A 25,610-nucleotide genomic window follows, 5' to 3' on the forward strand; every position below is an offset into this window, starting at 1 on the left:
AAAGTTCACTTTACAGAGTAGTTTTAAATGTTGAGTGCACCATGATGTACTATGATGATTGTACTGATGGTCTCATTTGTATTTCTGTACACACTTTGGTGATCGTGTCATAACTTGGTTTTATAAACCACGCTTATTTTTAAAACCTTAATTCTGTGTCAGCCTTTTTATTTAAAACCATGATTAAAACATTTGAATGAATATCATGTCGGTTGCCACTAACAATTATGTAAACACAATTACATATTATTAAATATGAATTTGTCTTAATATTTGCCCATTTAGGGTTCTGAATTTGAGATGCAAAATAAAGCAAGATATTTACATATCTTAAGTTTTATGCATAGATTCAAACAAACCTTTCATAGCATCCATGTATTACATTTGCATTGTCGGTATTTAAAAGAAGCCAGATTGGGATGCTCTCTCGTCATGTTTATTTACCCCCGTCCCTCATGTGTAGCCCGACATCCTCCTGATGAACAATGAAGCTCTAATATCAAAGAAGCGTTAATCCCAGTGAAGATCTAATCTCAATGAAGCCTTAATCCCAATTAAAATCTAATATCAATGAAGATCTAATACCAGTGAAGATTTAATCCCAATGAAGAGGTAATCTCAATGAAGCTCTAATCTTAATGAAGCTTTAATCCCACTGAAGATCTAATCTCAATGAATCTTTAATCTCAATGAAGATTTCATACCAATGAAGCTTTAATCTCAATGAAGATCTAATCTCAATGAAGATTTAATCCCAATTAAACTTTAATCCCAATGAATCCCGTTCATATTTGTAGCAGCCGCAGCACTCTACGCCCCTCCTCGCTGCGCGTGCGTACGCGCGTTTTCATTTTTCACGTGCCCTCCGCTTCCGGACGGCAGAACCGACTGCTCAGCTGCCGCCGAATTTAAAGAGACAGGCAATAGTTGTTAAAATCATATTCCGCAACTGTTCTAGTAAATCTTCGGGTTTTTTTCCTTTCTCGGAATACGCCTCGTTACTTATCCGGTCGATGCGCACGCTTGGACTTGATTCAGTTTGACCCCAGAGGGCCGTCGTGGTGCTACTTGCAAAGGTTTTTCTTTTTGTGGGCTGTTGGCAGTACCGCTAGCTGCTCTCTGCTAGCAGGACCACAAACGCGGGGAGGACGACTGGCTGTGCTGGCCGGCGGAGTGTTCTGCCTGCTCGAAGTGTTGTGCGCTTCCTTGGGGGGGGGAAATACGGAGGGAGTAAATCATTGAGTTGTGGCTTGGTAGCTGTTGGGATCAATGGCGAAGATTCAGGCGCACAGCACCACGAAGCAGATCAACCAAGTCCAAGACAAGGCCTACAGTGTTCAGAAACAGCAGCAGCACTTTCAGAAACTGAAGGTAAGACGCACTGCAACAGTGAGGGAGAAAGTGATGTTGTTCCCGTTAGCTTGTGTGATCTGAACAGAGACAACCATTTTGTGGTCGACACCGATTTACTAAAGTAACGTTGTAGCAACAATCCTTGATTCGGGTTGTGAGAGCACTACAAGAGTGTTACTAGTGCTACGAGACGATTACGGGCACTGCCAGAGTACTACCAGTACTATAGCACAACTATTAGAGTACTGCTAGCTGCTCGTGAAACACCTCACGCAGTGTCTTCACTAACTTCGTGTTTGTTGACTATATCTACCTTAACCTTAGCTAACCTACATTTATTTAATCAACGCAGCGACAGAGCTGTAACGTCGGTTTTCATCCAGCTGCACTCAACTTCGTCCTATAAAACAATAGTCTACCCTTTTACATTGGTCAGTAACGCGATTGACTAGATAGCCGGTGGACCTGGAGTTGGACAGGTGACTCGTGTTTTCTTCGGATGATTTAACGTAAAGTGTGGACATGTAACGGTGTCTTTGTTAGCCAGTACTGTCCTGCAGGACAGCCCACAGCAAGCCTAACCTAGCCTAGCCTATAGTCAGCGGTCCAACGAGCCACGTCTTTGGTGTTCCCTGTAACTGAGCGCCGTTTTAATATTTCTGTCAAACGTTTCACTCTCACTGTCGAGCGTTTTAATATTACCATCAGACGTCCAGAGCCTTACGGTTAACGGTCATCTGGCGAGGCTAACGGTCGTTGAGCTAAGCTAACTATTCGGCGCTGTGGTGAAATGATGGAGAATTTCGGCTCCTTTTGCACACACGTCTCCATTTTTGCCACTCCGGCTAACGTTAGCATAATAAACAGTGTTTAGTGATCCAAGTGAAATGAAAAGGGCTGTTGTGAACTACATGTGTGAACGGTAAATAAGTTGTTTGTAATGTACTTTGGTCTGCGATAAATGTGTGGTGGTGGTGTTTTTAGGCTAGCTAGCTGTTTTCATGGCTTCTGTTGAGTTTGTTAGCGGTTTCTTTTTCGGACGTAAGCTAGGTTAAGATGGCTAGCCTGGGCAGTTTTCATTCGTCTCCTGACATTGCACTTGTGTTTGCAACGCTAGAAATTTTAAAATGGGTTTTGCTAGAGATAACGGTATGCAAACCAGGTTGTTGAGAGTATCTCATATTTTACCCTGTGATCTTAATCGGTTTTCTCTTGTGTACAATAAGTACCTTCGTGTGCGTTCCTTACTTTTAGCATTTCTCGCAGTTTACTGTAGCTAAAATGCTGCTTTTATGTCAGTAGTACACGAACTGCAGTCTACTGCTTAAGTTGTGTTAATAGCCTCCTCCTTTACAGTTCATGTGCCCATAACATTTTCAGAATGTACCACAAATTTAACTTGACTCTCAAAATCAATGCCTACATTTAGAGACGTGGATCTTTCCAGGGCTTTCTGTTATAATAGACGTGATGGCTCTTTTTCAGATAGGAGAACTGCTTGCAAAAAAACTTAACCACGCTTTCCTTGTCGCAGGTAGAAGATGCCTTATCATATCTGGATCAAGTTAAAATACGCTTCGCAAATGATCCCGGAATATACAATAAATTTCTTGACATAATGAAAGAATTTAAGTCTCAAAGGTTTGTTTACCAATTCACAATAATTACCTGTTTATTGTTTAAAAGACAAAGTTTTAGGCTGACTGTTAATCACTTTCTTTGTTTCCCACAGTATTGACACACCAGGCGTAATAAACCGCGTGTCCCAGTTATTCCATGGACATCCAGACCTTGTTTTGGGGTTTAACGCCTTTTTGCCACCAGGCTATCGAATTGAAATTCCCAAGAATGGGATGGCATTTCTTCAGTCCTCCTTCACTGCCCAGGTATAGTCTCCTTCACCTCACTGTTGAGTAAAACATGTTTGGGCCATGGTCTAACGTCCAACTGTATTGGTTGAACAGGTAGGAGGCCTGGTGTTTTTGCTTCTGATCAGCAGCTGGGTGGGTGTGATGCAGTGGTAGCTCATTGGTTAAGGTACTTGACTTGTAATCAGAAGGTTGCTGGTTCAAGCCCCACCACTGCTAAGTGAACGCTGTTGAACCCCTGAGCAAGACCCTTAACCCTCGATTACTCAAGTTGTGGTCATTCAGAATTATAAGTCGCTTTGGACTCATCTAAATGCCATAAATGTGTGTCGGTGTGTGCAGGTGTCACCAGGAAAAGGCAAGAACAGCGTGAGTTCTGTAGCCAGCCAGTCTTCATCCTCGGCAGTGGCGGAGCTGAGCTCGGCTCAGAGCGAACCTGTCGCGTCACCTCAAAGTGTCTCCTCCTCAGGACCACCAGAACCTACCAGCAGGCTGGCCCTGCCCCTGCCCAGCCAATCACAGGCTGCCACATCATCTGTGTCTCCACCCTCAGAACCTAGCCCTGTGGAGTTTGACAGTGCCATCAGTTATGTGAACAAGATCAAAAGCCGTTTTCTGGACCACCCTGAGATCTACAGGTCTTTCCTGGAGATACTGCACACATATCAGGTAAGATAAGAGCTGAATGAGGATTTGGTCCTATGATTCACAGAGATCTGACAGACGCTCATAACCACGAGCGTGGCTATAATGGCTATAAAAGGCTAATGACCGCAGTACTGTACTACTGTAAAGGGCCAACGACCACAGTACTGTACTACTAAAAGGCACAATAGTTAATTTATGCAATAGTTTAATTAATGTACAATAGTTAATTTAAAGTTTAGAGATTCCTTTTATAGTAGTGGGTTGTGCAATATGAATGTTGTCATCAGATCAACTGTAGCTGTGTGTTGTGCGGTATTGTGTGTCCCTAGATCGACTGTAGTCTGTGGTCCCTAAAGTTACTTCTGGTTGTGGGACACTGGCATTGTGTGCTTGTGGTATGATTGTGTGTTGTGTATCTGTTATGGATGTAGTTGTGTGGTGTTGTGTAATGTGTGTTTGGTGTGTGTGTGCGCTACAGAAGGAGCAGCTTGACCTGAAGGAGAACAGGAGTCGCAGTAGTGCGGGCATGACTGAAGACGAGGTTTTCTCCAAAGTGGCCAGTCTGTTCAGAGGCCAGGAGGATCTGCTTGCTGAGTTTGGACAATTCCTGCCTGATGCCAAGCGATCTCTGGTCAGAACACAACCCCTTCTCACAGATGTGTGGGTCTCCACTAGGGGGAGCCCTAAAATGTTCTCTGCCAAGCATTTCAATATATACTCTATATATAATCAGTGTATTTTTAGGGTTTAATTGTGTGCACGCAATCTTTTAAAAGGAAAGCTCACAGCTCTGTTCTGCATTTGAATGGCAGTTCACCGGAGGCTCACTGACTGGAAAGGAGCATGTTAAAAAGATGGAGGAGGAGGAGCTAAGCAAACAGAGCAAAAAGAGGCCCCGCCCTGTCCTCCTGCCTCACATGACCCCGCTGCTCAAGGTCTGGCCACACCCCTTTCCTCCAGTACTTTGTAATTAACATTTGTGTACGATGCTATTCATACGGTCTTTAGGAGGATGTGATTGGTCCAGTGGGGTTATGCTGAGGTTAAAGTGCACATTAGCTGATCTGTAGCACAGGCCTCCAGACTTTGAGAGACACAACTAACCTTTTTGTGTTGGATATTTTAAAGTGTTTTTACTTTATCATCACAGAAGAAAATGAAGTTTTCGTGCTCCAAAGACCAGTCGTTTGCTGCCGTTGGGAAACATGGAGTTCTTCGTGAGTTCACTTTCTTTGACAAGGTGAGTGAGTTCCAGTAGGTCTGCTCCTGTTCAGTGGTCTTAGCCACAGGTTCTTGGTGACTCCTCCTTTTCTGAGGTTTGTTTTCTCGCTCTCATGCGTGCAGGTTCGTCGTCTCTTTAAGAGCCAGGAGGTGTATGAAAACTTTCTCCGGTGCATTGCCCTCTTTAACCAGGAGGTGGTGTCAGGAGCAGAGCTCCTACAGCTGGTCACTCCATTCCTAGGGTAAATGTCTTTTTTTTTTTTTTTTTTTTTTTTTTTTTTTCTCTTATGAAGCTTCACTTTTCTCGCATGTCCTTTCACTTTGATATGAATGTGTCTGTGCTGTTTTGCGCCATAGGAAGTTTCCGGAACTCTACACCCAGTTTAAGTCCTTTCTTGGGGAGAAGGAGCTCTCCCACTCTGTGTCGGGCCTCTCTGACCGCTACATGGAGGCGGGGGGCAGGGAGGTGGACTATGCCTCGTGTAAAAGGCTGGGCTCCAGCTACAGAGCCCTACCCAAGACCTACCAGCAGCCCAAATGCAGTGGACGCACTGCCCTCTGCAAAGAGGTAACGGCACAGTGCACAGCGAGCGGAAAAGGCTTCCTGCTGCCAGTTACACTCAGAATGAATGTGAAACCACCTGATATTTAAAACACGGATTTGTTTGTTTATTTACATTTATGTTCCATTTAACATTAGCGTGTACAGTTCTCAAAACCCAGTCATGTTCCTCCATGAGACTTTTTGTTTACATACAGTAAACTTGGTAGATAGATGCATTTAATACTCTTGACATGTTAACACATTTGTCAACAAGTTCTCTGAAGTACAGATAGCCTATAATGTCCTCTCCGTTCTCTCTGAAGGACATGGAGCGTATAATGTCCTCTCTGTGACACCCAGGAATGGGTCTTGGTTCATTTTTTTTCTTTTTCTGAACACAAAACGTAACGCTTTTCTGTAGCCATTTTTTGTCAATAACTTCCCTCCCTTCTCCAAAGACCTACAAATTTGTGTGGGAACGTAAACAATGATTGATTGGTGTCAAACGTGAAGTGTTGCCAGTCTGCCAACCAAGACACAGTGAGAACCTATGGCACCATGATTATTGTGTATTGTGATCCTGGTCAGGTCATGGGTTCAATCCGGGGGGGGGGGGGGGGGGGGGGGGGGGGCATATATTCTGTAAATGGAAATGTCGAGGATGTTCTCTCAGTGAAGTTCTGTCTTTCTGTCTCTCTTCCTGGGGGACATTCTCTCAGTGAAGTTCTGTCTTTCTGCCGCTCCTCCTGTAGGTACTGAATGACACCTGGGTGTCATTTCCATCCTGGTCAGAAGATTCCACCTTTGTGAGCTCCAAGAAAACACCTTACGAGGAACAGCTCCACCGCTGTGAGGATGAGAGGTTTGAGGTGAGGGCAGAAGAGGGTTTGAGGTGAGGGGTTTGAGGTAATTGCTGTTTGGTGTGTAATTTAGAATTTTTCTACATTCCATCATTGTAGTTGGATGTTGTATTGGAGACCAACTTGGCAACCATCAGAGTTTTGGAGAGCGTTCAGAAAAAGCTCTCACGCCTTTCACCAGAGGACCAAGACCGCTTCCGATTGGATGACTGCCTCGGTGGCACCTCTGAGGTCATCCAGCGACGTGCTGTGTATCGTATCTATGGTGACAAAGCTCCTGAGATTATTGAGGGGCTAAAGAGAAACCCTGCTACTGCAGTTCCGGTTGTACTGAAGAGGTCAATGAAGCCCCTCTTTCTCTCTACTCACTTATTCACTTACACACTTTATAAAATAAATTTGTAATTAGGGTATGCTTTAGAGATAGTTATAGCTTGCTTGGTGCTGAGTGATGATTTTGAGGGTGTGTGTGTGTGTGTGTGTGTGTGTGTGTCAGGTTGAAGGCGAAAGAGGAGGAGTGGCGAGAAGCACAGCAGGGTTTTAATAAGATCTGGCGTGAGCAATATGAGAAGGCTTACCTCAAGTCCCTCGACCACCAAGGAGTTAATTTCAAACAGAATGACATGAAGGCCCTGCGCTCCAAGAGTCTCCTCAACGAGATCGAGAGCATCTATGACGAGGTAAATGGGCCGAGAGCCGCCTGCACTCGTTAGAGGAACCACACCGCTCTGCTGAACTTGTAGTTAGGGCGAATCTCTTTCAAGACTGTGTGTGTGTGTGTGTGTGTGTGTGTGTGTGTGTAGCGCCAGGAGCAGAGTACGGAGGAAGGAGGAGTCGGACAGCAGGGCCGTGAGGGGGGCGGAGCCATCAGTGAGCCCCACCTGGTCTTCACCTATGAGGACAAACAGATCCTGGAGGACGCAGCCTCCCTCATCATCTACCATGTGAAACGCCAGCCCACCATCCACAAAGAGGACAAGGACCACATCAAACGCCTCGTCCAGCACTTCGTTCCTGACCTCTTCTTCTCCCGCCGGGGGGAGCTGAGCGAGACGGAGGAGTGGACAGACGAGGAGGCCGACATGGAGGAGGGGGGCGGCACGGCAGGTGGGACAGTGGAGCCGGCCTCAGCAGTGGGGAGCCTGGGAACGGCAGGGGCGGCAGGTGGCCAGCTGAACGGAGAGGTCAGGAGGAGGCGCTGCGCGTCCCCGCCCGGCATGGAGGCCCCCACCGCTCCGCCCACGCAGAAGGAGCAGGAGCCGCCGGGCGGGGCCGAGCTCCAGACCCACGTGGACGGCGTCTACAACCTGTTCTTTGTGAACAACAACTGGTACTTCTTTCTGCGGCTGCACCAGACTCTGTGTGCGCGGCTGCTGCGCGTCTATCGGCAGGCCGAACGGCAGCTACTGGAGCACCGCGCAGAGCGCAACGCTGAGCGCCACCTGGTGGCTGAGGGCCGCAGAGACAAGGCCACGGACCTGGCAATGGAGTTACGACTTAAACAGCCCAGTAAGAGCAAACACGCACGTGCGCGCGCGCACACACACACACACCCCTGTCCACACACGCAGGCTCTCAAACAAACAAACTCAAATTTACCGCGAAGAATTAATAAAGTATTCAATGAATATGTCCTCACTCACATTTAGTGTTCTGAAACTGTGTATAGGTGAGGTGGAGTTGGAAGAATACTACCCAGCGTTTCTGGACATGGTCCGCAGTCTCCTGGACGGGAATCTGGAGTCTACCCAGTTTGAGGATACCCTGCGTGAGATGTTCACCATCCACGCCTACATTGGCTTCACCATCGACAAGCTCATTCAGAACATCGTACGGCAGGTGGGGGTGGTGTCGCGCGTGTCTGAGCGATTGCGGTTGAGCACTCCCTGAGGCCAGGCTGACCGCTGAGCTTCAGGATTGTTCTCTCAGTTCTGCTTCACACGGCGAGCATGCCCGTGCGGGTCCTTCACCTCCACGTAGACCTGCAAGTCTGAGTGTACAGGCCTCTCACTTCAGTGTTACTCCTCAGGGCAAATGGGGTTTAGTGCTTGTCTGAAATTGCTGCGCATGTGTGTGCAGCTGCAGCACCTGGTCAGTGATGAGGTGTGTCTACAAGTGGTGGAGCTGTACACGGCGGAGCAGAAGCGCGGGGCGGCGGGTGGGAACCTGTCCTCCCAGTGTGTGCGTGCGGCCTGGGAGACCAGCTACCAGTGGAAGGCGGAGCGGATCATGACCGAGGAGAACTGCTTCAAGGTGCGCAAGCGTTTGCCCACCTCCGTCACACGCCACGCCCCATCACTGCCTCTCTGAACCTTCCAATGTTCACACACCCTCCACAGACTAGTACATGTGTCTCGTTATTTGTGTGTTTGGAAATTTAAATAAATTCTGTTGAGATGCTTCTGGCGCTCTTGACCACATTCCATAACGGCTTGATTTCAGAGCGTCTGTGACCCAGATTTGACTATTTAACCAAGAAAACCAACCCACAACACATGGTTTCCTAAACAGCGTCTAGAATCTACATCACCACAGATGTTTCCTGTTTCACCTGGTCAGCGCGGGGAAGGGTCACCATGCCTTCTGCCCAGATAAACGCCCGTTACTGCGGGCAGCTCGGAGGAACATGTGCTATGCGCTCTCTCATTTGCTGTCCTTACCATTTCTGTTTTAAACTGAATTTCAATTTAAATCTTCTGAAGTTAATCTAATGATACTAAGTTTTCACACTTCTGCTCTAAACTAGTATTTTAGACAGTTTCACACACTGCAGAGAGCAAGGAACACCAGGTGCCCTGCCAGACCCTGAGCACACAACGCCCCCACCATTTGAGGGAAATGAATGCTAAAGATGTTAAGTGTGTGTGTGTGTGTGTGTGTTGGTTACAGGTCATGTTTATCCAGAATAAAGGCCAGGTCACTCTGACCATCGAGCTGCTAGACACCGAGGAAGCCCAGGCAGATGAACCACTGGATGTGCAGGTTGTGTGTGTGTGTGTGTACTGTAACATCAAAGCATCTCCAGTCAGACCAGAGCACTTCATGTCAGGATTCCACTAAATCCAGACAAGCTTTAGTGAAGTGCAGAAATTATTACCCTGACTTAGCAGATGTGTGAAGTGTGTGTGTGTGTGTGTGTGTGTGTGTGTCCAGTGCCTGTCTAACTACATGGAGCAGTTTGTTGGGACTGAGGCATCCTCGTGTACACAGGCTGATGGCTATTACTTCAAACCTGTGTTCCTACCCAGGTGAGACACACTCGTTCACACACATGCGTGCACACAGGAACACCAGAGAGGTGTTGACAGATTCATTAGTTTGTGGTTGCATTTACATTTAAAGAGAATTCATGCCTACGTGTGAGCAGTTGAGTTGTAGAGTGTGTGTGTGTGTGCGCGCATGCGTGTGTGTAGGAACCTGAGACATTTCCGGCGGTGGCAGTTGAGGCAGGTGGAGGCTCTGCGCTGCCGTAGAGAGTGGCGTGGTCAGCTGGGTGTGGAAAGTGCCGGAAGCCTCGACTGCCGTTTCAAACTCAACACCCACAAAATGGTGTTTGTGATGAACTCTGAGGACTACATGTACCGACGGGGTGCTCTGCTAAAGGCACGCAAGGTAAAACAACCCCCCGCCCCCCGTAAGTGAACCTGCTTGTGACGCACTTTACAACAGTGTGTGGTGTAGGACTGGGAAAGATCCCTCATCTCCATTCTCGTGTGTGTGTGTGTGTGTGTGTGTGTAGTCCCAGTTGCGGGTTGCGAGGTTACAGCATAAGCGCTTTGCGGAGTTCCACGGCTCCTGGCAGGCGCAGCACGTCTCTGCGGCGGCAGAGCGCTCCGTGCAGGCCTGGCTCCTCGGAGACGACCATGACGACATGCTGCCTTGCAAAACCACCTGTCTGTCCACACAGGTCAAAGGTCAACCTGTCAACCGCTACCAGGTGCACTACAGCAGCAAGGTTCCAGCTTCGCCGTAACCCCGCCCTTCTGAACTCGGCCCGCCCCCTGAACATTCTGTCGCACTTTCTCCCTTTCTTTCGCCGCACTCATCTGTCTGTCCCCACCCCCTGCCCCCACCCCCCGTGTGAGACAGTCAGCACAGAAGAATACAGCAGCGGTGTGGAGAGGACATGACGACGGAAACAGCGCCGCCGTTCCTGCTGAGGGCTACGACCATGCAATCAGAGCAAAACGAGAATGTTGAACTTTTTAAATCAACGACCAGTGTAGTTTTTAGCATATGAAACCAGAAGGTCCTTTTGTGAGTGTGAGAGTGTGAGGAATGGATCATGTGTGTCTTAGGAACTGTGGGATTTCCTTGGGCATGTGTACAGCGTTTGCAGAGACCGTATGTAGTCTGTACTTCCTTACGATTGATTGATGTGACATTGATTGAGAATTATGTTGGTGTTTGCTGGCAGCCGATTCCTAATGTCAAGACTTCAGTCGCTTCTTGTTTGTTTGTTTGTTTGTTTGTTTGTTTGTTTGTTTGTTTTTCTTCTGGAGTGCCAGAGGCAGCTTTGCACACTTGCCAGACTGAGTCGTTTTGTTAGTTTTTGTTAAATGTCTGAATCATGTATCATATCGATGATTTCGCCAAATCTTTGCTTATGTTTGGTGTAATTTTTACATATTAAAACAGAGAATGATGAAATATCAGTGTTTTGAAAAGAATGTATAACATTTATCCTGTATCAGTTACATTAAAATAAACAGCCTAGTTGTGCAGTTATAGCCTGTCAGTAGGTGGGGCCTTTATTCTCCCCACTACTTTTTCTCCAGCTCGTTCTCATCTTTGCTGACCCATGGTACCACGGTGCTGATCCTGTCACAGCTGGCAATGGTGCGTTAATCTGTCCAGATTAGCCCACCCTTACTTGCCGTCAATGACCACATGACTTGGTTTGAACGACACTGATATCTATGTGCACAAACCTTTTGTCCTACAGCCGTTTTAGGGTTGATAAGAACATGAGCTACAGTCTAATACCTGGAGATGCTTTGGAACAACTTGGCTTGCTTGATGAGTTTTGATAAATGTGCTTGAAATCAGACTGACGGGAACTTTTCGTTATGATAAACGGAATTGCTTTCTTTGGAGTACTTAATGTGCACTTGGATGTAACACTCTGGGCCACTAGGGGGTGCCACATCCATGTAAGTGTATGCCCCCTGCGCACAGGGTGGGGATGATTTAGGACTGGTGAATCAGAGGGAGGGTAAACGTGAGAGACAAAGGCAGAGTGATGTGTGTGCAGCGATGGACTTGCGTGCCGAGCTCCTGAAGTCCATCTGGTATGCCTTCACAGCGCTGGACGTGGAGAAGAGTGGCAAGGTGTCCAAGTCCCAGTTGAAGGTGAGTAGTGTGAGCGGGGCCGGGGGCGTGGGGACCCGGGCCCCAAAACGCTCAACCTCCAACGGCTGTGAGGACATAAGGCTTATGATTATAGATGGTCTCCAGCTCAAAGGTTGGGGAGAAATGTTAGGAAGTGGAGCAGCTCCGGCTCGGCTGTGGTGCGTGGCTGGAAGACGCTGGGCTCGTGTGGTTCTCTTTCAAATGCATTTCCTGTACAATTGAACCCTTGGTTGCCACATGGTGTAGAGCAGCCAAATTCAGTATGCTGCTTTTCTTAAGACGTGTGGCTTCTGTTTTTCTTGCCAAAGCTCACATTTATACATAGTTAAATGCGTTCAATAGTCATGTATGCTGGAATTGGATTTGGGCAAAACAATTAAACAGTAGTTAAAGAAACTGGTGCCATGACCCAGCACACCATGTGCCACCAAAACCACTGAACTCAAATGAAGTGAAGGAGGGTTACGGTTGGAGACAAAGGGGTCAGCTGGATATGCTGGGTATCTGCACCATCCCCAGCTGCTGATCATTTCATGCATATAGACCTTCATCTGCCTTATCAGTGACGTCGTCGTTGAAGAAGCGGAAATGCTGCTCTGCAAAACTGAAGTGGGGGGGTTGGGAAGTTAGTGATGTTAGAGTATTGTAAGTCCCATCTTTGTAAATGCACACTGTAAATTATTCACCATTTCCCTCTGTCAACTTCTAAACCTCACTGATGGCGCCATCACTGGGGTCTTTGTTTGAAACTGTTTGCTTCAATTTATCGGTTTGCTGGTCATGCATATCATTTATATAGTTTTCTGCAAAACATTTTCGGTGCATGACTGTGCAGTTTGTGTGGTGCAGGTTCTGTCTCATAACCTGTGTACAGTGTTGTGCATCCCACACAACCCTGCAGCCCTTGAGGAGCATTTTCGTGACGACGACGATGGGCCGGTCTCCAGCCAGGGCTACATGCCCTACCTCAACACCTACATCCTGGACAAGGTACGGCTGTGTCCTCCTGCTCTGATCGTCCCCCTCCAGCAGCCTGTCTGCTGCCTGGCTGTCCCACACACCATTTATTCATTTAGCTGTATTTCAATGCTTTAGCTTTCACTGTGTCTGGCATCAATGAGGAAATGACGGTACTGACTACTGAATATCTATATCATCGTGTTCACCACACACAGTCACGCCTGTCGGTAGACACTTGGTTATTTTTGGCCTTAAAAGAGTTTACTGACATGTTTATATCTCATGAACTTCAAAAGACAGGAAAAAGCTAATTTTCTCCCTTGAAACACACACACACACACACACACACAGATTGTTGAGAAGTTGAAATGCCCCAGTGTGAGATGTGTCATGGCAGGTGGTGGAGGGCGTGTTTGTGAAGGAGAATGTTGACGAACTTTGCTGGACTCTCACGGCCAAGAAGAACTACAGGCCGTCAGGAGAGGGCATCCTGCCGCAGAAAGACGCCTTTCGCCTCTGGTGCCTTTTCGTCTTCCTCTCAGAGGATAAATATCCCCTGGTGATGATTCCCAATGAGGTGAGGCGAGGAACGCTTATACTCTCAATATTACAATCGTGTTCAGAAATAAATGTTAGATCTGAGATGTTTTAATTGTAAAGGAACAGCAAAACCCAGAATTCATAGGAAAGTGAAGGCAGTGTAGTAGCACTACACAAGAGCACACACGGTATTTAATAAGCTTTGTATGTAATTTGTGAGAATGTAATGGTATTTGATGCAGGGTGGTGCTCTACGTACTTGGTCTGAAACTGGTTTGTGATGACGGCTGTCCCAGTGGGTGCAACTTCATGTCATGTTATGGCAGGGAAGCACCACCAGCATTTGAGCGCTGAGCTAAAGGTCCCTGGTTAAGTTCTCTGTTCTCATTACAGCAGCTGTAATCACAGCAAGGCCCTGGGCTCCAGCGCACAGTCACGCCTCTAGATACATAAGGAGTTGTGTACCATCATGGTTTATTAGTTTATTGTGTCCTTTTGTGGTTTATTATTGCATGAAATTATCCCAAATTTGACATGACTTTGGGGGAAAAAAACTCCTATGAGCTCAAATTAGCAGTGAGGTGATTTTTGGTTTTGCTTGACATTGTAACATACTGCCAAAATCGAACAGCCTACCACAGTTTACTGGGTGTATTTTGTCCTTTGGGGGTTGCCATATTGGTGATATGCAAATTATGCTGCTCACTGCAGACTGATCAAAACCCTTCATTATTCACACACAGCAGAACAGACGTACAAAGTACCACTGCTGACTGCCACACCATCAATGGCCAAAAGGTGACTGGGCTAGGATACTCCCAGGTAGCCCAAACCTAGACAGCAGCAAGTGAGGGCTAAGCGCCTTGCTCAGGGGCCCAACAGCGGCAGCCCAGCAGTGGCAGGACTTGAACCAGCAACCACCGAGCCACAAACTGCAGTAGTGTTATTTAATTAGTGGTATTCTTTATACTGCTGTAATGTTCTTTAATTAGTAGTGTTCTTTAATCAGTGGTGCTCTTTAAGCTGCAGTTTTCTTTAAACTGCTGTAGTGTTCTTTAATCAGTAGTGCAGGGCAGTGGTAGCTCATTGGTTATGGTACCTGACTTGTAATTGGAAGGTTGCTGGTTCAAGCCCCACCACTGTTGGACCCTTGACCAAGTCCCTTAGCTCTCAATTGCTGAAGTTGTACTCAGTCATAATTGTAAGTCACTTTGGAAAAAAGCATCAAATGTAGTGCTCTTTAATCAGTAAAGTTCTTTATACTGCTGTAGTGTTCTGTAATCAGTAGTGTTCTTTAAACTGCTGTAGTGTTCTTTAATTAGTAATGTTGTTTAATGAGTAGTTTGCTTTAAACTGCAGTAGTGTTCTTTAATTAGTAGCGTTGTTTAATCAACAGTGCTCTTTAAACTGCTGTAGTGTTCTTTAATCAGTAGTGCTCTTTAAACTACTGTAGTGTTCTTTAATCTGTAGTGTTGTTTAAACTGCAGTAGTGTTCTTTAATTAGTAGTGTTGTTTAATCAGCAGTGCTATTGAAACTGCTGTAGTGTTCTTTAGTAGTGTTGTTTAATCAGTAGTGTTCTTTAAACTGCTGTAGTGCTCTTTAAAGAGTAATGTTCTTTATACTACTGTAGATTTCTTTAATCAGTAGTGCTCTTTAAACTGCAGTAGTGCTCTTTAAACTGCTGTAGTGTTCTTTAACCAGTAGTTCTCTTTAAACTGCAGTAGTGTTCTTTAATCAGTAGTGGTGTTTAATCAGTAGTGCTCTTTAAACTGCTGTAGTGTTCTTTAATTAGTGTTTTGAATCAGTAGTGCTCTTTAAACTGCAGTAGTGTTCTTTAATTAGTAGTGTTGTTTAAATTGCTGTAGTGTTTTTTCATTAGTAGTGTTTAATCAGTAGTGCTTTAATCAGTAGTTCTCTTTAAACTGCTGTAGTGTTCTTTAATTAATTGTTCTTTAAACTGCTGTAGTGTTCTTTAATTAGTAGTGATCCTTAAACTGCTGTAGTGCTCTTTAATTAGTAGTGATCTTTAAACTGCTGTAGTGCTCTTTAATTAGTAGTGATCTTTAAACTGCTGTAGTGCTCTTTAATTAGTAGTGTTCTTTAAACTGCTGTAGTGTTCTTTAATCAATGGTGTTCTTTAAGATGCAGTATTGTTCTTTAATCAGTAATGTTCCTTATACTCCTGTAGTGTTCTTTAATTAGTAATATTGTTTAAACTGCAGTAGTGTTCTTTAATCAGTAGTGATCTTTAAACTGCTGTAGTGCTCTTTAATTAGCAGTGTTTAATCAGTAGTTCTCTTTAAACTGCTGCAGTGTTTTTCAATCAGTAGTGTTCTTTAATTAGTAATATTGTTTAAACTGCAGTAGTGTTCTTTAATCAGTAGTGATCTTTAAACTGCTGTAGTGCTCTTTAATTAGCAGTGTTTAATCAGTAGTTCTCTTTAAACTGCTGCAGTGTTTTTCAATCAGTAGTGTTCTTTAATTAGTAATATTGTTTAAACTGCAGTAGTGTTCTTTAATCAGTAGTGATCTTTAAACTGCTGTAGTGCTCTTTAATTAGCAGTGTTTAATCAGTAGTTCTCTTTAAACTGCTGCAGTGTTTTTCAAACAGTAGTGTTCTTTAAACTGCTGTAGTGTTCTTTAATCAGTAGTTCTCTTTAAATTGCTGTAGTGTTCTTTAATTAGTAATGTTCAAACTGCAGTAGTGTTCTTTAATCTGTAGTGCTCTTTAAACTGCAGTAGTGTTCTTTAATTAATTGTTCTTTAAACTGCTGTAGTGTTCTTTAATTAGTAGTGATCTTTAAACTGCTGTAGTGCTCTTTAATTAGTAGTGTTCTTTAAACTGCTGTAGTGTTCTTTAATCAGTAGTGCTCTTTAAACTGCTGTAGTGTTCTTTAATTAATTGTGCTTCAAACTGCAGTAGTGTTCTTTAATCAGCAGTGTTCTTTAAACTGCTGCAGTTCTTTAATCAGTAGTGTTCTTTAAACTGCTGTAGTGTTCTTTAATCAGCATTGTTGTTTAAACTGCTATAGTTTTCTTTAAACTGCTGTATTGTTCTTTAATCAATAGTGCTCTTTATACTGCTGTAGTGTTCATTAAACTGCTTAGTGTTCTTTAATTAGTAGTGATCTTTAAACTGCTGTAGTGCTCTTTAATTAGTAGTGCTCTTTAAATTGCTGTAGTGTTGTTTAATCAGTAGTGCGCTTTAAACTGCTGTAGTGTTCTTTAATTAATTGTTCTTCAAACTGCAGTAGTGTTCTTTAATCAGCAGTGTTCTTTAAACTGCTGCAGTTCTCTAATCAGTAGTGTTCTTTAAACTGCTATAGTTTTCTTTAAACTGCTGTATTGTTCTTTAATCAATAGTGCTCTTTATACTGCTGTAGTGTTCTTTAATCGGTAGTGCTCTTTATACTGGTGTAGTGTTCTTTAAACTGCAGAGGCACCTGATGTTTCTTTTTTTTTTCACTCAGTGATAAACCAGAAGTGTTTCTAAGTGGTCTTGCAATCTGCCTTTATAATGATAATATTAACTTTGGCCTTTGATGGTCTCCCCAGCACTTTGACAGGCTGTTCTTTTGCTGTGGTTTAGTGTGAAGGTTAACATATCTCTCTCTCTCTCTCTCTCTCTCTCTCTCTCTCTCTCATGGCTTCTCTTTTTGTGAAATTTCATCTGGTAACTTCCTGTAGGCAGGTTTGCATAACTGCTGGGGTGGCAGAAAGTGTAGAAGGAGAGGTGAGGTGTATCGAGCTTACTTACACAGTTCAGACTACTGTACACAGGCACAGAAGAACTAAATAAGAAATCTTAATTTTAGGTTTTTTATTTTAGACCCCAAGGTCTAATACCTCAGATTTTTTTCCACAAAGACAAACAGCTTATTGAAACACAAGATGTAATAATAAAAAGACTTTCCACTCTAGACTCCACACACTGGTCTGTGTCCATGGACCTGAGAGCCCTGCTAGGTTTCTACTCTGAGCAGATCTGAGTGTTCTGGGCCTGATCCACACAGTGATCTGGAGAGTCGGAGTCGTGCTTTAAAGTCAGTTCTGTAACTAACTGGAAGCTTTAGTTTTGTTTTTAGAGCAGCAATAATGTGCTCTGATATCTTTGTCCTGGTTAACACTCTCACTGCAGCTGTAGATGTTGAAGGGTCTTTCTGGGGAGTCCCGTTAGGACACCATTACAGTGGTCAACCCTGCTGGAGATAACAGCAGGCACGAGTGTCTCTAGGTCTTGGTGGGACATTAAGACTTTGTTTTCAGATGGACCGTTAAGATGGTAGAGGCTCTGTTGGTGATAGTGTTCAACCTTCTGAAGTTCACACATGTCACTCCACTGCTGTGCTCCCTTTATTGGCTTCCAGTAGATGCCCACATCAGATTTAAAACCCTGATGCTCAACTACAAAGCCAAAAATGGCCCAGCCCCTCCATACATGATGTCAGTGGTCAAAACCCGATCCGTACCTCGAGTACTTCGAACCTCAAGTACGGCTCGGCTTGAAATACCATGCTTCAAGTCTCATGAAAGACAAGCATGGAAATTATTGTCTGTCCTGGCTCCAAGATGGTGGAACAAACTTCCGCTGGCTTTCCTGACAGCAGAGTCCCTTGCAGTCTTCAAATGCAGACTGAAGATCCATCTATTTGTGGAATATTTTAAAATGACCATTGGTCCTTCTTGGGTAACCGAAACTTATATAGTTGTATAGCACATATAGGTCGATATTTTTTTTTTATTATTGCACTTATCGTTGTCTGTTATAGCGTTTATAGTTATTTTGCACTTCTAGTACATTTGATATCTTGGACTCTAACCTGCTCTACTGGCTAGGATATATATATTCTATGAGTAAATGACAAAGCACTTTAATAAGTCACTCTGATAAGAGCGTCTGTTAAATGCCATAAATTGATTGAGTTGATGTAGCTTGTAAAGGTGAGCTCAGAGTCTATTAAAACCCAAATTTCTGATTAGGTCTTTAGTTTTTAGATCCCTAAATTAAACTCCTCTCTGTTTCCAAATATCATGTCTTCTGTTTGTGTTTTGTTTCCTGTGAGAAAGTCAGATATATCACCTGCATAACTGTGATAGGAAATGTTGTTGTGTTATTAGTGGTGTGCAGTTTAACCCTTCAGAGGAGTGCTAACCAAAAAGGTGTGTGGTAAAATTACACAAATATATGTTTCATGAAGTAAAGTAAAGCATAAAGTAAAACCAATAACATAAACCTATTCAAAACGTTTCTTTATGTTTTCTTGGTTGCTATTGGACGCGTATCTGTCTGAAAGCAGTACCAGCTAATCCAACCTGCTCGTTAAAATGGAATCGGGGCTTTGCTCCTGTGTATGTGCGTGATTTTCAGTAAAGCTGGCCTGTAGCTGTCTAACCCCTTCTCAGTCTTATGAAGAAGAAGCTACGCATATTTGTTGTTCCTAAAAACGTCGCGTCCTAATGCACATGCTAGCTAGCTTTGAATGGCAACTGCGAATGAGGCAGATGTTGTGCCGTACCTAATTGAAAAGCCTTTTACTCACAATAATTCCACCTATAAACATTTGTCAGGAAGGAAAACGTTATGAACAAAGGGCAAGAGGTATGCCTGGCTCACAGCTAGCTCGCAGCATGGCATTATGGCCAAGGAGCGAAGGGTGGATTTTATCTACAAATAGGCCTAAACGTGTGAGGCTGGTGTTTAGGTAAATGTTTAGGCTGCCCTGACATACTGTATGCACACGAATGTAGTGATCCTCCTTTATTGATTGGCTGTACTTGTACATGGAAAATGAAGTGAGGGAAAACGTGGTGCTTTTTCATACATGCTACTTTTGTTTTGTCATTTGTAGTTGCATTCATGGACTGTTGCTCTGTATTTTTGAAATCCGTACAGTAATTTAAGCCTACTTTTTCGTGGCATTACATAATAGAAACACTTTGTGATTTACATTGTCAAGTGTCAAGCACTGAGATCTAGCAATACCAGGACTGATATATTACCAGAGTCAGTATTCAGCCATGTCATTCAGTACCTTTGTGGCTGTAGTTGTTATGTAATGACGATCCCAAGTTTCCTTTTTCCAGAGTGGTTTCGGTGATGATTTTGGAGGTACAAGTGAGTGTGATGACAGCGAGGTATTAGGTACATATTTTTGAGAAATTCGGTTGAACTGATGAACTGCAGATGTCCCTTAGGTTGAATTACTGTATAACATTTTATTTAGTTGAATGCAGTTGAAGCAGCGTTCCAGAACCCCACGATTTCACACTGAGATTCACATTAAGACACTGGCATGCAGGCTAAACACACCAACACAGTGGCACCACAGCACGGACTGAACACATACATGTCTGTGCTCTGACAGGGTGGGAGAATGTATGAAACTGGAGTTGTGTTGTAATTACTTATATCTGTAACACAAGATGATATCAGGGCCGAGAAATTGAGAAACTCGCACAGAAACTGACTCATGTTCAGGAAACTGGTTGGGCTTGTAACTAAAGGAAATAAAAGAAAGTTATTTTCAGTAGCTACCACTGCCTAGAACAAAGTATTACCAGAGTATTTCCCTGTGTTACACATCCCCTGTATAATGGCTTTAAGAAATCTTCTTGAAGACTGTAATTGTCTAGCACTTTTGTGCTTTTCTGGGTGTCCTACAGATTATGGAAAAAATATCTCAAGATGCAAACATGAAGACTAGGCAAGAAGCTTTTCTTCGTGTTGAAACTCTGAAGCTTGCTTTGTGTCTTTCTGTCTGGTTTGCCCTCATACCAGCTTGTGATGCATCTCCACTGAGTTGTATAACTACTCTCCTTCAGTAGGATTGATGGCTCCGTTTATGGTTTTAAACATTAAACCTAAACCTCAGAGTGTCATGTCAACCTCGACACTTCTCTGGTCACGCTGGACAACGTTTCCTTTCCTAACGCCATGTACTGCAGTGTAAAGAACCTCTGCTCTGACAAACACAGTTCAGATAATTAAATAAGGTTAATTAAGCTAATCAAGTGGCTAATTAAGCTAATCAGCTAAATAAGTGAGGAAACGCTGACTCGCTGCTCTTCCCGTCAGGTGGAGTACTTACTCAAGAAGCTGTGCATGGCCATGACTGTAGAGCTGAACTATGTAGAGCTAGAAGACTTCATGTCCCAGGATTCTGTTCAGCAGAATGGCTTCTCTGTGTGGGCATTTTTGGAGATGATGAATTCTGGGAAACTCACCAGGGGAATTGCCAAAGAAACGATGAGTATGGCAATTGAAGAAGTCTATCGGGAAATAGTGGGAGATGTACTCAAGGAGGTAAGTGTGTCAATGAACACCATTCAGAACACTGACCCAACACTATTCAGAACACTGACCCAAAACGGGTGGGTGGGTGTGCGCATGTGTGGGTGTGTGCGTGCGTGTGTGTGTGCACTGCAGGGTTATCTGTGGAAGAAGGGTCAGCTGAGGAGGAACTGGATGGAGCGCTGGTTCACCCTACGGCCGAGTTCCCTGGACTACTACATAAGTGAGGAACGCAAAGACCACAAGGGGAGCATCCCACTGGATGCAAACTGCTGCGTGGAGGTGTGTGTGTGTGTGTGTGTGTGTGTGTGAGGGGGGGGGGGGGGCGAGAGGGCGATGTAATGTGATGTGATGTCCCTGCTCAGGTTCTGCCTGACAGAGATGGGAAGAGGTGTATGTTCTGTCTGAAGACTCTGTCCAAGGCCATTGAACTGAGCGCCTCAGACACCAAGCAGAGGCAGGAGTGGACGTCAGGTCAGTCTCCACAATGCCTTGTGTGTGTGTGTGTGTGTGTGTGTGTGTGTGTGTGTGTGTGTGTTTGTATGGGTAGAGCTGCCTGCTCGTGTGGGCTGTGCAGAAAATGCATGACACTTCTCAGTCCACCTGGAGAAGGGTTTTAATATGTTGTGTAAACTACAGGACACTCGGGTTACCTGGACAAGGGTTTTAATGTGTTGTGTAATTTGTTTAAGAGTATCAGACACTAACAGGCTTATGAAAGCTACAGAGCAGATAATGAAATCAGATCCATATCCTGTTATCCTTTAACACACTCATTGAGGTGTTTGGGCTTGTTGAGGTGTTTGTGGTGGAAGTAAGAGATCATCCTTAGACAGCAATCATGGCCTTCTTCCCTGAGAGGACACACTGTCACACCCTCACAAGTTGTTGTAATTATCATTGTTATTGTTGTAGAACTTTCTCCATTTCTGGTCTGTAGCCATCCAGACGGCAATCCGTCTGCACGCAGAGGGAAAGAGCTCCCTGCACAAGGACCTGAAGCAGAAACGTCGGGAGCAGCGGGATGCACGAGAGAGGAGACGCCTGGCCAAAGAACAGGAGCTGCAGCACCTCCATGCCCTGCAGGAGGAGCGAGAGAAGAAGCTGGCTGAGCTGGAGGTCCTGAAGGAGGCCCAGAGACAGGCACAGCTACTGATGGAGCAGGACGAGCTGAGGAGACGCCAGCAGCACGAGGAGCTCCAGAGGACACTGGAGCTCCAACTCCGAGAGGCCGAGGAGGTGTGTGTGACTGTGTGGCTCTGTTGTTGGGCTTTGCTGTGTTGGTTTTGAGCTCTTATTATATTGATTATCATTATGATATATGGTGTAGGGTATATTGACATATTTGTATGTTGACATTCGTATACTGATTTGTTGGTATATTGTTATACTGGTATATTGATATATTGGTATATTGTACTGGTGTGGTTAGTGTATACAGTGTATATGTTATAAATGCAGACACACTCTCGCCCTGCATCAGGCAGGCTTTTATATATATAAAATGAACAAAACGATGTAATTTGCTTGTTTACTTGCTATTTTCATGTCACTATTTTCATGTCAGTACTCTTAAGGCAGGTGAAGTTCATCTTCTACGATAGACTTCATGTCCAAATTCTTCCAAATTCCTCTCTCTGGCATTTTCAATGAATAGAACATCCAAACCATTAAAGTCTCTCCTGTCCTCTGAAGGACGTGTCCAGTGTAGGGCGTCTGTTTAATTCAGCTCTGCTCTTGTGCTTGAGAAGACGTTGAGTAAATTCAGCTACCACACTAGACTACCTGTGTGGATCGCGGTAAATACAGGGCATGCTTATGTAACCCACGACTGGCCAAATCAGAAACTTACTTTCCCAAGAACCTTTACTATGTGGCTTGCATATTTTGATGTTTTCATGTTATAGTATTTAGTATAGAGTTATACATTTGAATATATTATGCTTGGTCAGTGTAAACAACAGGGTGTGTACAGCAGTGCGTGTGTGACAGTGGGAGGGAGATACTAGTTACACCACTAACTAGAAGCAACTGTGTGTGTGTGTGTGTGTGTGTGTGTGTGTGTGTGTGTGTGTGTGTGTGTGCTCCTGTGTGCGCATGCGTGCATGTTTGTGCACGTATGTGTGTGTGCGCACGTGTGCATGTGTGTGTATGCATGCGTGGGTGGGTGTGCGTGCATGTGTGGGTGTGCGTGCGTGTGTGCGCACATGTGCATGTGTGTGTATGCATGCGTGCATGTGTGTTTGCGTGTGCGCTTGCGTGTGTGTGCGCGTGTGTGTGTGCGCGTTCGTGTGTGCACGTGTGTGTGCGTGTGTGTGTGCGTGCGTAGGCCCGGGCCAGCATGCAGGTGGAGATGGCTCTGAAAGAAGCGGAGGCGGAGCATCAGAGGAGGAGAATCAGAGAGCTGGAAGACCTACAGCAGAGATTGGAGGAGGCGCTACAGCAGGAGATCAGAGCCAGACAGGACGAGGAGGAACACCGCAACACACAGGCCCGGTACACACAAACACACACACACAGAAGATCAGAACCAGACAGGATGAGGAGGAGCACCGCTACACACAGGCTAGGTAGTGGGGTGTGTGTGTAGTGCATGAAAAAGGAGAGGCTTGGTCAGATTCAGAGTTCCCCTGTAAAACTGTTACACAAAGTTCCTCAGGAAGTGGGTAGGGGAAGTATCCTCTCAGATGGTGAGTCTGGGGGGGTCTAAACCTCGCCCTGTCTAGAACACACACTTGCACTCAGCATGGAAACACTGCCAGTGGCTAAACAGGCATCACATATCCCTGGAGCTGGTGACTCTGTCCTATACTTTTATCAGAATGTTCCTTTAACCAGTTACATATGGTGTTACTGCAACATTGAACTACACAATAACGTGGCCAGTTCTTCAAATGATGAATTCTTCCTTCCCTCAGACGCTGCCTTCCCCCAGACATTACCTTATCACTCTCATAGGTCCTGCTCCACACTGTTACTGGTCCTGCCACAGGTCTTTTGAGAAGCTTTTCACCTGCATGGTTTAATGTTCCATGCATGCTGATGTCACGACTGATGTCACCCACATCACTTGTCATACATTCTGTAGTTTGCTGGCTGAGGAAGAGGAGAAGATGAAGGCCTTGATGGCGCTTCAGGAGGAACAGGAGGAGTACATCCAGAAGGCCCAGCGGGAGAAGCAGGAACTGAAGCAGGAGATGGAGAACAAGACAAAGGCTCTGGAGCAGGCTCAGAGACAGGTGGAGGATATCCGCACCACCCGACACAGGGTGGAGCAGGACGTGATGGTCAGTACACACACACACACACACACACACACACACACTCTCTCTCTCTCAAGCACTGCTGATTGATTGATTGATGCTGATTGATTGAACTTAACAGGCTGCACAAAAGAAGCTGCGACAGGCTAGCACTAATGTCAAACACTGGAATGTTCAGATGAACAGACTGATGCACCCTATTGGACCTGGAGGTAGGGGTGTGTATCTGTGTGCATGCGTGTGTGTGTGGGTTCATGAGTCCTGAGTCCTGTGTGTCTTACTGACTCTACCAGTCCTGAGTCCTGTCCTGGATCCTGTGTGCACTGTGTCAGTCAGCACAAGACTCTTTCCTCAAGTGTCCTGAGAATGTCAATATGACTGTTCGCTGGTATAAATTATATATATTCATACCCTAATTGCACTTGTACCTGCCCCTGTGTCCTGCCCCTCCGACACCTATCCCTGTGTCCTGCGCCAACACCCCACACCTGGTTATAGATCTACAGCTAGATCATTTGTCCTGACAAAGTTCCCTGTAGTACACACTACACACTATACACAGTGCAGGGCAGACACACTGGCCTTTCTTTACCCATTCTCTGGATTATCACAACCACAACATCCTGCCCTCTTAGCAAATCAAAAAGCCTCCGATTATTTTCCCGAGTTCTGTCAGCCTCCTGTTTGATCTTGTTCATGTTTCCTCTCTGCACGGGGCTGTCCAGAGAAGAGATCTTTGGGAGGAAGTAGCTACTCCAGCTTCCGTATCCCAACGCAGAAAGATCCAGGGCTGCGTGTCCGGACCAAGGTCCATGACGAGGACGATGAGGAGAGCAAGGAGAATGTGGCCAGTGTGGGAGCAGCCTGTGTTGACAAGCACCTCACGCAGACCTCCAACGGAGATGTGGATGTACATTAATGACTCAGCAAAATCCTGGTGAAGTCTGGTGAAGCAAAACTACATGGCAGCTATCACAATAATACGTGTTCCTCTACACTGTAAATGTGTGTTAGTTTGTGTGAACTAGAAAAATGCTGTATATTGTGAATGCTATTAACCAAGTATTGCTGTGATGTTACTGCTCAGGTTTTTTTTATAGCGGAGCAGTATATGTCAAGTAAAGAGTTTCAGTTTGGGTTTTATTTGGTTGGTTGTTTTTGTTTGTTTGTTTTAAACAAGTGTGCTTGCATATAAAGCTTAAACGTATAATAAATTAAACGTTAAACATTTTAAAAGTATGCCTGTCCATAGTGATCACCAGGGCGGAGAGATATTCAACTTTCACATTTGTCATTTAAACTGTCTGTGGAAGCGCAGCGTAGCACTGATGTGCCTGTCAGAAGGAAACAAACTGAAAAACTGAAGCTTCTGTGGTTTTTGCTTCCTGCTCATTCTGCAAACATGCCAAAGAGAGCGCACGCGCACAAACAACCTTATCACAGGCTTACAATAAACGAAAAAGTCGGATTTATTTTATTTTTTCGTGTTTTTCTAAAGCGCGTAATAGCATAGACTGGTTTTTACCCACGTGCTCTCATAGCAGGCTGAAATATGCGTGGCTTGCAAGAGACAGTATGTATAACTAAACATAATCTAAACTAATGGTTTGAGGAAAGCGTTCCTACATTCGTCACTGTTCACTGGGCGATAAACAGACGCATAAACCTTTAGAAAACGAAATGGCTTTATAGTGGCATTTACTGTTCAA

The 25,610-nt window shown here is 44.8% G+C and overlaps 2 protein-coding genes across 4 annotated transcripts; both read left to right on the top strand.

Annotated features, from left to right (window-relative positions):
• The first annotated feature begins 885 nt into the window (after positions 1–885).
• Positions 886–11,222, top strand: sin3b (SIN3 transcription regulator family member B). Of its 2 annotated transcripts, none has more exons than XM_027025865.2 (19): positions 886–1,371; positions 2,888–2,994; positions 3,086–3,239; positions 3,564–3,890; positions 4,348–4,500; positions 4,682–4,804; positions 5,020–5,109; positions 5,214–5,332; positions 5,448–5,658; positions 6,387–6,503; positions 6,594–6,832; positions 6,991–7,174; positions 7,298–8,003; positions 8,164–8,333; positions 8,574–8,747; positions 9,384–9,476; positions 9,648–9,742; positions 9,908–10,106; positions 10,234–11,222. In XM_027025865.2, the coding sequence occupies exons 1-19, from the start codon at positions 1,270–1,272 to the stop codon at positions 10,465–10,467; spliced, it is 3,597 nt and encodes a 1,198-aa protein (XP_026881666.2). In that variant the 5' UTR covers positions 886–1,269; the 3' UTR covers positions 10,468–11,222. The 2 variants fall into 2 exon arrangements, with proteins under 2 accessions (XP_026881666.2, XP_026881667.2); XM_027025866.2 differs by lacking the exon at positions 886–1,371 and adding an exon at positions 1,981–2,275.
• A 493-nt stretch (positions 11,223–11,715) lies between these two features.
• Positions 11,716–25,459, top strand: def6a (DEF6 guanine nucleotide exchange factor a). 2 transcript variants are annotated; one of them, XM_027025867.2, is made up of 11 exons: positions 11,716–11,846; positions 12,696–12,836; positions 13,204–13,383; positions 20,423–20,650; positions 20,774–20,920; positions 21,004–21,112; positions 21,579–21,877; positions 22,968–23,134; positions 23,727–23,925; positions 24,023–24,119; positions 24,627–25,459. In XM_027025867.2, the coding sequence occupies exons 1-11, from the start codon at positions 11,751–11,753 to the stop codon at positions 24,818–24,820; spliced, it is 1,857 nt and encodes a 618-aa protein (XP_026881668.2). In that variant the 5' UTR covers positions 11,716–11,750; the 3' UTR covers positions 24,821–25,459. The 2 variants fall into 2 exon arrangements, with proteins under 2 accessions (XP_026881668.2, XP_026881669.2); XM_027025868.2 differs by having other exon boundaries at positions 24,023–24,113; positions 24,627–25,458.
• The last annotated feature ends 151 nt before the right edge of the window (positions 25,460–25,610 follow it).

Source organism: Electrophorus electricus, chromosome 23 (assembly GCF_013358815.1).
Source record: "Electrophorus electricus isolate fEleEle1 chromosome 23, fEleEle1.pri, whole genome shotgun sequence".
Taxonomy (NCBI): Eukaryota; Metazoa; Chordata; class Actinopteri; order Gymnotiformes; family Gymnotidae; genus Electrophorus; species Electrophorus electricus.

Coding starts and splice junctions, on each gene's coding strand:
- sin3b (XM_027025865.2), top strand. CDS start 1,270: ATGGCGAAGATTCAGGCGCACAGCACCACGAAGCAGATCAACCAAGTC. Junction 5,333..5,447: donor CTGGTCACTCCATTCCTAGG/GTAAATGTCTTT, acceptor TTTGCGCCATAG/GAAGTTTCCGGAACTCTACA. Junction 6,504..6,593: donor GTGAGGATGAGAGGTTTGAG/GTGAGGGCAGAA, acceptor CCATCATTGTAG/TTGGATGTTGTATTGGAGAC.
- def6a (XM_027025867.2), top strand. CDS start 11,751: ATGGACTTGCGTGCCGAGCTCCTGAAGTCCATCTGGTATGCCTTCACA. Junction 11,847..12,695: donor TGTCCAAGTCCCAGTTGAAG/GTGAGTAGTGTG, acceptor TGTGTGGTGCAG/GTTCTGTCTCATAACCTGTG. Junction 12,837..13,203: donor ACACCTACATCCTGGACAAG/GTACGGCTGTGT, acceptor GTGTCATGGCAG/GTGGTGGAGGGCGTGTTTGT.